Source organism: Siphateles boraxobius, unplaced genomic scaffold, assembly GCF_051911475.1.
Source record: "Siphateles boraxobius isolate OS27281-9 unplaced genomic scaffold, OSU_SipBor_1 6, whole genome shotgun sequence".
Taxonomy (NCBI): domain Eukaryota; kingdom Metazoa; phylum Chordata; class Actinopteri; order Cypriniformes; family Leuciscidae; genus Siphateles; species Siphateles boraxobius.
Window position 1 is genome coordinate 9156261 of NW_027509186.1, and position 11581 is coordinate 9167841.

General features: G+C 39.3%; 1 protein-coding gene across 1 annotated transcript in view; it reads left to right on the forward strand.

The window, feature by feature from the left end:
* The window catches only part of dscamb (Down syndrome cell adhesion molecule b), a 174289-nt gene extending 163298 nt beyond the window's left edge, over positions 1–10991 (forward strand). Inside the window, exons 31-33 of the mRNA XM_077207616.1 lie at positions 1347–1544; positions 3129–3431; positions 8037–10991. Coding sequence (XP_077063731.1) covers positions 1347–1544; positions 3129–3431; positions 8037–8410 — 875 coding nt within the window. The 3' untranslated portion in view covers positions 8411–10991. The remainder of the gene's footprint in view (positions 1–1346; positions 1545–3128; positions 3432–8036) is intronic.
* The last annotated feature ends 590 nt before the right edge of the window (positions 10992–11581 follow it).

An 11581-nucleotide genomic window follows, 5' to 3' on the forward strand; every position in this document is an offset into this window, starting at 1 on the left:
CCTTAAATGAATTATAAATTAATCTTCGCGTCATTCAAACTCATATGACTTTTTCGTGAAATACAAAGATGACTCAAGATGACTTAAAGTCCCCCTGTAGTCAATAATTGTACCCCTTAAAACTCATATTTGATCACCGAAATGACATATTTAAACAAAAAATTCTTTAAAAAAGTGCCTTAAACTAGCTTGGATGTAACTCTACACCCTTGCCTCATTTATTTTACGCGGTTCTATGAATATGCAATTATACTACATCTTACCTGAGCCTTCTAATAGGCAAATATATTTTAATTACGACAAGGCTGTGTTGATTGACGAAAGTGATCAACATTGGTTCATATTCAAAATGGTAGGCAAGCGCTGTTTTGTTTATGGTTTGTATATCCGCAGTCTTAGTATGTTTCCCTTAATGAATGACGAATATAGACAATTATTTCATCTCGCGCAGGCACAGAACATAATGCTGGTTGGCTGTTGACTTTGCGGTGTTCAATCTATGCTTTTTAGCCCTGACACACACAACGTGAGGGGAACAACACAGTTGACTTTTGCCGTCGCTTATTCTGTGATGTCAGATTTAATGTGTCACAGATACATAATAATTTGTTACATTTATATAGCACTTTTCTGGGTATTCAAAGCGCTTTACATGGAAGGGGGGGGGGGGGGGATCTCCTAAACCACCACCAATGTGCAGCACCACCTGGATGATGCGACGGCAGCCATATTGCGCCAGAACGCCCACCACACACCAGCTTACTGGTGGAGAGGAGACAGTGATGAAGCCAATCATTATATGGGGATGATTAGGAGGCCATGATGGACAGAGGCCAAGGGGCAAATTTGACCAGGATGCCGGGGTTACACCCCTACTCTTTTTCTGAAGGACATCCTGGGATTTTTAATGAACACAGAGTCAGGACCTCGGTTCAACGTCTGAAGGACGGTGCTCTTTGACAGTATAGTGTCCCCATCACTATACTGGGGGTTAGGATCCACATAGACCATAGGGTGAGCGCCCCTCACTAACACCTCTTCCAGCATCAACCTAGTTTTCTCTGGAGGTCTCCCATCCAGGTACTGACTTAGCATTAGTGGGCAACCAGTCTTGGGCAACAGGTTGATATGACTGCTGGCAAGATAGATAGATAGATAGACTGATAGATACAATGGAGGAGGGGGAGGGGGTGCTGCTATGATAAAGTACCATGGCAGTGCCATCTGATAAAATCACTGCACCATAGTATAACCACACAGGCAGAGGATGGAAGGTCAGAGATTTGGTTCACTTCACATCGGTCACTTTGTACAGTTATAACAAGTATATGTCTCTGTTCCCTCAGACCCCACTGCCCGCCGCACCGCTAAAGCAGGTCCCGCCACACGCAGTCGCTACGCCAGCCAGTGGACCCTGAACCGACCACATCCCCCCGTCTCCTCACACACTCTCACTACCGACTGGAGGCTGCCCACACCCCGCGCCACGGGCTCAGTGGACAAAGAGAGCGACAGCTACAGTGTCAGTCCCTCTCAGGACACAGGTAACAGATATCAGCTTCTGTTTACTCGTAGAACTTTTAGATCTCAAAACTTCCTCCCCAGTCCATAAACAGTATGGTTTTGTCCCAAATTCTGTGATTTACTGATGTTATACTATTAATATTATTATCAGTATTTACATCAACGCCTATTCTGCCACTTGGCCTGCCCAGTTATAGTGAAGTAATAATGATAAAGTAGGACAGATACTATTTATTCTGAATACCAGAACATCATATTATTTTTAAAGAGTTAGTTCAATTCATTTACTCAATCTCACATTGTTCCAAACTTATAAGATTACATTAATATTTGTAATATCCTCTCATCACTTTTGTCCATCCATTAGAATTTTTCAGACGTTCAAAATTTTCAAGCTTCAAAAAGTTCATAAAGACTTTGTAAAGGTAATGTGTTTGTCATATAAAGCGACAGTGTCTCTTCAGAAGAATTGTAAACTGCTCAAAAAAGAAGAATTAAACTGCTAAATTCATGTGGATTACTTTTTTTCATGAAAGATTTGGTTGCTTGGGTTCTCAACTGGTGGATTAAAATGGTGAGAGAATACTAAAAATATCCTAATTTGTGTTCTGAAGATGAACAAAAGTTGTACGAGTTTGGAACGACATGAGGGTGAAAAAGTTTAGCAGTTTTTGTCTCTCAATGTTACAGACAAGTGACTGTTTTTTTGTTTTTTAAAATAAAATTCCTGCATCATCTATACTGGACTTGTCAGCAAACTCACAACCTTTATTTAAATTGTGTTGCTAATTTCACAGGCAAAGCATTATCAAGTTATGATAAGATATGACCCCTTTAACTACTTTGTTTCAGTTGACATTGCTTCAGCCTCCCAGGCCCTATTTTAACGATCTAAGCACACGGTCTAACGCGCTCAGCTCAAGTGCACTTAGGGCGTGTCTGAATCTACTTTTGCTAGTTTAACGACGGGAAAAATGGTCGGCGCTCCCGGCGTATGGTCTAAAAGGGTTGTCCCTACTCTCTAAATGAGTAATGGGTGTGTTTTGGGCGTAACGTGCAATAAACCAATCAGAGTATCATCTCCAATTCACATGTGCGTGAGGTTAAAGCACGCAAGCAGACCATCTACAGGACAAGCCGGATTCCACCGTATCTTTATGTACACAATATTAATCTTTTACATTGTAATCCTTTTATTTTTAATATTCGGCATGTTTGTGTGCCCTGTGTGTATAATAAGCAGAGTGTACGCGCATTCTGGACCCACTTATAGGCGCATATTACTACTTTAGACCAAGTTACAGTTGGTCAATGGCGCAGTCTATTTCAGTTTCCTCAAAATAGCAACAATCCAACAATGTGCCTGAACACACCTCGTTTTCAGACCAGCAGCTCATGGGTGAACAAATGGGCGCAAATGCATTTGCTATTTAAACAACGTGACGCAGTACGTGAAAATGATAACTGCGTCGGGCTGAAACTAGCAAAAAACACTTGTGTCGTGCCTGGCGATGCATTGCACCGAGTGTATGATAGGGCCCCCCATGTCACCCATGTGGTAAAAGCTTTGTGATATATAACAACATGTGTATTCTCTCTCACAGACCGAGCTCGCAGTAGTATGGTGTCTACAGAAAGCGCCTCCTCCACGTACGAGGAACTAGCCCGTGCCTACGAACACGCCAAGATGGAGGAACAGCTGCGACATGCTAAGTTCACGATCACAGAATGCTTCATCTCAGACACATCCTCCGAACAGATGACGGCCGGCACCAATGACTACACAGACAGCCTGACGTCCAGCACGCCGTCAGAGTCAGGCATCTGCAGATTCACAGCCTCCCCGCCTAAACCACAGGACGCCAGCCGGGTCATGAATATGGCCGTGCCCAAAGCACACAGACCCGGTAAGGCTACAAACATGTTGAAGCGTCAACTGCCTAAGCTCGATTTGTGCTTTCAGAAAACCAATTTGCTCTATTCTCGATTGATTTTAAAACTGGGAACGCAAATCATTTCCACTGCTTTTAGGGTGGAGTTTAATTATCGTTGAGTCTCTACTTGTATTAAATCTCCCATATTCCAAGAAAAGCACTCTTTAAGTCCTTTTACTTTCATAACTGGACATATTTCTGAGTAAAACAGGATATTCAGCATGAAAAAAAGTAGGGCGGGACTCAATTTTATCCATCAGGATTTGACTGGATTGTAAAAAGTGAGTGTTACATCCCAGAATGGAGTAGTTGAAGAAGATGATTACTGAAATGTTAATGATACTGATCAAAACTGAGAGTAAAGACATTTAGGGCCAGATTTAATAACAGCTTGCACCAGCGCAAATTCTTTTTTTGGGGTCAAAAAACTACTGTCAGGATTTACTATAGACGTGCAGTGAAAAATCTGCGATGTAAAACCGTGGACATATTTATTTTTCCGGCTGACCTTATTGCATATGCATTTGTTGGAGTAACCCATTCAGATGCAAAATTCTAGCCAAGTTAAGTCACATTTATTTATATAGCGCTTTTTACAATAAAGATTGTTTAAAAGCAGCTTTACAGTGATAACAGGGAAATAATGCAAAAAAAGTTTGTTTCCAGAAGAAAATAGCGCACAGTCACAGTCCAGCTTAAGTTCAGTGATGTTTCATTTTTGTTTTAAAAAAGTTATTAATTTAGTTCATTTATATATATATGAAATGAATTTAAATTTAATATATATATAGCCGTTCTGGAGTAAACCATGATGTCATTGTCCAGCTGAGTTCAGTTCTTGTATAATAGTGTCAATGCAGGCAGCTCAATATTATTGTTGAATATTAAATTAAATGTTAAATTTAATGTCCCCAATTAAGCAAGCCAAGCCAATGGCAACAAAGGTGGAAAAAGGCGACAGTGGCAAGGTGAGTATTTAAATGAATCATGCAAGGTGATTTACTGAGGTTTGCGCTAGTCAATTTACTGATATTTGCATCTGCATCTGTGTTTTTTAAATTGCATCAGTAGATCACACAAAGTGTAATAATATTACACACTATTGCTGTTATTAGTTTATTTTTGATCAAATAAATGCAGGCTTGGTGAGCAAGAGACTTCTTCCAAAAATATTTGTAAAAAATTGTATCTATTTACACTAAGTGCAACTAGCCTGCTTTGTGGGCAGAGGCTATTTACACTAACTCTGGCCAGCATCGTTTGATTTAGTCTGATCCTGTTATCAGCATGATTTCTTTCATAACTCCATCTGTGGCGCGGAGAGTACGCGGCTGGCGTTTACTTTTGACACGACTGACCCGAGTTCGAATCTGCCTTTTTTCCCCATCACGTATCCGCTCAGGGAGGCATTTATTTTAAATAAAAATTCAGAAAATATTTGGAATAAGTGGAAATAAGTGCCTAACAGGTATTTGATAGTGGGAATAAAGTGTTTAGTGGGTAGGGTTAGGGGAGGACGGGACAGCATCCATCTATGATTTTAATAAATATAATAATTTACACTGAATATGTTATTATTGTATACTATTTTATAATATACTATAATACACTGAGGTGCAAATAGTATCTGGCACTATTTGCATACATAGCATCAAACTATTTAACCTTAGTGCAAAGAAAATACGATTTCCGCTTTGTGTAAATATGATCTATCACTATTTACACTTAGTGTTTATAGCATTTAGCAATATTTACACTGTGTACATAGCATTTAACAGTATTTGCACTTAGTGTAAAGAAAATACTTTTAGTTGCTATTTACACTGTGCAAATAGCCACTGCTTTTAAAATATCGAAATGATTCCTTATATTTTTCTTATTATAACTTTTGAGCAGTAGTATATGTGTGCGATTGTGTTTTTCCACATGTTCCTCAGTTTACCTGTTCACCAGTCAGCTGTCACTCTTACAGTGTGCTATCAATTCCTGTGTTGATGGGTACAGGCTTGAAGGCTGTTGTCCAAACACACTGCCATGTTCTTTTCGCATCAATGGGCTTAACGTGGCCTGCGTCTGGGCCACCCAGGGCTGATTTCAGGCCCCAGACGGTTCTTGGATTACTGATTAGCGTTTAGTGTTACCATCTCATTGTGAATGTATCTGCACTATTCCCCCAGACAGGAAGACTTTGGTTAGTGAGAGCACCTGGCATTGTTCCTTAAGGCCAAGTAGGGGCGATCTGCATCCTGTGCTGTAGAGGTATCGTCTGTCTTTACAAAACTGCAGTTTACTATCACAATAGAGACATTGGATGTGATATAAACTTCAATCACTGGAACAAGTTTTATATAATACTGCACTCATCTCACGTCATTCTTAAAACGCCCTTTTGTGTGAGATGTGTCTGATCCGTACAGGATTCACAGTTGGATTTAAAATTCTACTAGTTGTTTAGACAACTAGATGAGGAGGAGATCAATAAAGTACTTTCCTGTCCTGTCCTGTCCTGTCCTGTCCGGTCCTGTCCTGTCCCGTCCTGTCAGTCACCTCTGATAACAGATCACTCTAAATTGTAATGTAGACATGCATTTTTATGTAAAGCTGCTTTGAAACAATATGTATTGTGAAAAAGCGCTATACAAATCAATGTGAATGGAAACATTTTACTGTATTGAATTGAATCCTATCCTATCATATCATATCCTACCTTACCCTAAACTTATTTTATCCAATACAAAGGCTATTTTATCCAATCCAAAAACTATCCTGTCTTGTCCTGTACTTTCCAGTTTTATGGTGTCAACAGACCTTGAATCCGGAATTTTATTTCGAATTTAGAACAATAATTTAAAAACTAGTTCCTCCATCCATTTTTGTTCTCATTTATCACACTGTGGAAAGCAAACCTGATCTTATTCTATCCCAAACCTGTCCTATCCTTTCCTAACTTATCCTTTACTAAACCTAACCTGTCATACTCAACTCTACTCTGCTCTACTCGACTCGACCCTATCCTAAACCTAACCTATCATACTTGACTCTACTCGACTCAACGCGACACGACTCTACTATCCTAAACCTAACCCATCATACTCTACTCGACTCTACTCTACTCTGCTCGATTCGACTCTACTCTACCCTACTCTACTCTACTTTACTCTACTTTACTCTACTCTACTTTACTCTACTCTACTCTGCTCTACTTTACTCTACTCTACTCGACTCGACCCTATACTAAACCTAACCTATCATACTTGACTCTACTCGACTCAACGCGACACGACTCTACTATCCTAAACCTAACCCATCATACTCTACTCGACTCTCCTCTACTCTGCTCGACTCGACTCGACTCGACTCTACTCTACTCTACTTTACTCTACTTTACTCTACTCTACTCTACTCGACTCGACCCTATCCTAAACCTAACCTATCATACTCGACTCTACTCGACTCAACGCGACACGGCTCTACTATCCTAAACCTAACCCATCATACTCTACTCGACTCTACTCTACTCTGCTCGACTCGACTCTACTCTACTCTACTCTAGTCGACTCGACTCAACACGACTCTACCCTATCCTATCCTAAACCTAACCTATCATACTCCAGTCTACTCGACTCTACTCTACTCTACCCTACCCTACCCTATCCTATCCTAAACCTAATCTATCATACTATACTCTACTCTGCTCGACACGACTCTACCCTACCCTACCCTATCCTAAACCTAATCTATCATACTCCACTCTACTCTGCTCGACTCGACTCGACACGACTCTACCCTATCCTATCCTAAACCTAACCTATCATACTTGACTCGACTCGACTCGACTCGACACGACTCTACCCTATCCTATCCTATCCTAAACCTAACCTATCATACTCAACTCAACACGACACGTCCCTATCCTATCCTATCCTAAACTTATCCTATCATAGTCAACTCTACTCTATCCTATCCTAAACCAAACCTAACCTATCATACTCTACTCGACTCAACACGACACGACATGACTCTACCCCATCCTAAACCTAACCTATCATACTCGACTCGACATGACATGACACGACACTATCCTATCCTATCCTTAACCAATCATACTCTACTCTATCCTATCCTATACCCTAAACCTAACCTATCCTAGTTTACGCGATCCTACCCTAAAGCTACTCTGTCCTGTCCTGTCCTGTTCTAACCTTTCCTACTCTAAACATAACCTATTTTACCATAACATATGTACCTAAAACAAACCTTCCCTATACTTTTGTAAATCTACCCTATCCTGTCCTGTCTTGTCCAACCCCAAACCTATAGGTGCTCTATAAATAATGTTGTTTTGTATACACGTCAACAGAAAACAACATTGACTAAAGGGTAAACCTTACCTATCCTGATGTGCCCTGTCCTATGCTGTTGATATACTTTGAACCTGGCAGATTGATTTAAACCCCAGAACATTCCTTTAAAGACTATTCTCTCCATTCACCCGTCCCCCCTTATTTATCACATTGTGCAAAGCAAATCTGATCTTTGAGCAGTCCTCACACTTACATGACCCTGTCTGTCTCGTAGGAGGAGAGCTGGTCCATCTTCCCCCTTACCTACGTATGGACTTCCTTTTGAACCGGGGAGCGGCCCCTTCAGGTCGGGAGGCCACAGGACAGACTTGTATGGACCCACAGAAGAGCCGATTGGCGAAGCGGCCAGCATTGCTGGCCCCCACACCCTCCGAGACCCCCTCGTCAGCCCTCTCTTCCTCCGGGCCCCCCAGCAGAGAGGCGGTACAGCAGTGGCAGCCGGGAACTGCCTCTACACTGCCACAGCGCGAGCCGGGCGACCTGGCCCAGGCTGCCAAACTCAGCAGCTCCCAGGAGTCGCTGCTAGACTCCAGAGGACACCTGAAACAAAGCAACAACCCCTACGCAAAGTCCTACACACTTGTATAACACAGGACTACAGCTACGGACCACGTTGCACTGTCACGCACACACACAAAATGAGAGGACCCGATGCAAAGACGAGCGCTTTTCTGATTCAGAGATGAGTCCTGTACATACATTCTGAATTCCTAAAGAAGTGGATAGTTTTCTTTGCATCTGACTTTCTTTCTGTCTCTCTCTTTCTCTCTCTTTCTCTCTCTCTCTCTCTCTCATTTTTTTTACACTTTATTTTTCTCTCCTTCTCTTGCCCTCTTTTCTGACTAAGTTGGATTTTTTACGTAATCATTCATTTATTTTAAATACCACCGTTATGAAGATTGCCAAAATTATTTATTTAAATTGACAGAGGAACTACTTTTGAATTTATATCAAGGATAATTCTATAGTCATTATTATTATTATATAAAAATAGAGAAAAATTATCAAAAAATGGTTTAAAAAGGCGGGTTGTGGTCAGCTCTGCGGGAAGACGTTGCTTTCTTTATCCATGACTCTACAGTTTTGATGAAACGACAAGGTGTGATCGGCAATTTCGTAGCTTTTTATCGCGCCTGTGTATCTGACGATCGCAGAAGACATGGAGGAAGGACAACGAGTCCAACTTGGAGGTTGGACACACGTCCACAGTTTCCAGTCGTCTCAGAATGTTGTGCTTTCTAAGGACTGCATGGGGACCTGAAAATTAAAAAAAAGAATTCCAAGAGATTTTTTTGTCACACTAAGGAAATATATAATGTTGTAATATATTTTATGACATTATATGTTATAATATATGTTATAATATACATATAAATATATATATATATAAATATATACATACACATGAAGAAATCACTTTTATTTGTGGATAATACAGGGAGAGAAAAAAAAGATTTGGTAAATAAAGTCCTTAGTCATGTTTGCACACATCTGGTTTGATTAGAAAATTGAAACTGTTGGGTTCTCTTGTCTTTTTTTCCTCTTTTGGAGCTTTTTGTGACTGCGTAACGGTAGTTTCATCTGATGAGCTGCAGAGCATGTGTGACACAAAGAGAGAACCGTGGAAGAAACCTAAACGTCTATATGCAGTTTTCTCCAGCAGCTCCTTGAATGAATGGTATCTGATTCACCTGTTTGTAGATGGTGTGGCCTGTTTTGTGTAAGACACGCAACAAAGAGAAGATATTTTAATTGAGCAATATGACACTGGATTTACTAATAATTTCGTAATTCTTGGACATCTTGGAGTACTAACAGATATGAATGTATTCAGTAATGCATAATGAAAAATAAACCCGAATATGATTGACAATAAAGAGACAAACTAATGACACAGTCTCTAAACTATAATTGAAAAACCTGTCTAATGGTGCGAATAGTAACAGACAGAAAGATGAAAAAACGGGACTCTGATATGTAATGCTCTATTTCATGATTCGTTTTTGCCATTCATGTCTTCAGTTGTCAAGCCTGCCTTTCGAATGTCAGTGTAGACATCAGTTTAAATACGCTTGCCTTAAACACAAAGACCAAAATGGTAAATGATATGACACTTGTCATGATGACGATGAAAAAATGACTGAAATGAGAATCAAAATTACTTATATGTTCGTATATAAAATCAGGTCAAAATGTTGTGCCCAGGTTACAGGCTCCCATCCATGATGATAACTAACAGATGGTACTGTGATGTCTTCTGAGATGTTTATGAAGCTCTGACTGCTGCCTGTAGGAGGAGCTCTTCTGTTTGTGTGGATTTCTCTACAGTCAGCTGAAAACCAGCACATGCAGCCAACCAACATATTCATTTACTCACATTAAAGCAAATCAGATTTTTTTTATTCTTTTTTTTTATTCCAAAAACATAATTAATACGTTCATCTTAATATGTTGGCTGTTTTAATTAATACCTTCCAATAAATAAAGTCAAATGCCTCCTGAAAAAAGCAATAGATCATGGATTCTCAGACAAACAACATGAGTCAAACTTACAACAAAAATTCACAAACATTTTTAATAAAACATAGTATCTGCCATATAACTCAAGGCATTAGCACTCGAGGTTTTTATCTGGAAGCTTTTGAACTCAACTCCAAGAACTACAATGAATTTACTAAAAAAATATTTAAAAAAATTCAGTTAAGGGTGACAAAAATGATCACATACAAAAATAGTGCATATTAATAGTGTTGTAATGTCTAACAATAGTGTGACTTGAGAAATCTATCATTCAAAATGACCATATTTTGGATATTACACGTTAATTAAATGCAGTAACATTTTGAATTCCCAGAGTTGCTGTCCCATAGCAGAACCCTCTTAAAATGATCACAAAAATAAAAAAAATTATTTCATACAACTTCTGTGACGGAGTTTCCATATTATGGTTTAACGAAACTAAGCATGAGAATCTAGAGTACCTGATATATAAATAAATATAAACTATAACCAAAGGCTGTGTTATCTTAAACTCATAGCTGATGAAATATGGATGAAGACATTCACGATGAAGGCTGATGTTGTTATTACCTGATTTTTAAATGTTTTCATGGATATCTGACGATGATGACAATAGGGACATAAAAAACTTATAAAAGAGGTATTTAAAAAAAATGAACGTAGTGGAAATCTCTCTAAAAAAACACTATCCTAAAAAGTTTGGAATTACTATGAAATGTTTATGTTTTTGTAAGATATTGATACCTTTATTCAGCAAGGATGCGTTACATTGTTGAAAAATCACAGTAAAGACATGTATAATGTTACAAATGACTATTTCTATTTCAAATAAATGTTATTCTTCAAACGTTCTGTTCATCAAAGAATCATCTACGTGCAGTGATGACAGCTGTAGACCTCATGCATTCTCGAGTCTTCACTCAGAGTCGTCTGTTTATCTGATGGATCATTCTCTTGCTGTTGTGCACCTGGGCTGGCCACTCTCTCTCTCTCTCTCTCTCTCTCTCTCTCTCTCTCTCTCTCTCTCTCTCTCTCTCTCTCTCTCTCTCTCTCTCTCTCTCTCTCTCTCTCTCTCTCTCTCTCTCTTCTTAGATAAGAAATTTCACTCAATTATCATTTTAACCTGTAATAATAATAATTAATATTATTAATAATCATTTACAAGTTGTAGGACACTTTGTCTTGGGAATCTGTGGGACGTTTAGAGGGAGTTATTACAGTTTTGAATATTTTCTCATG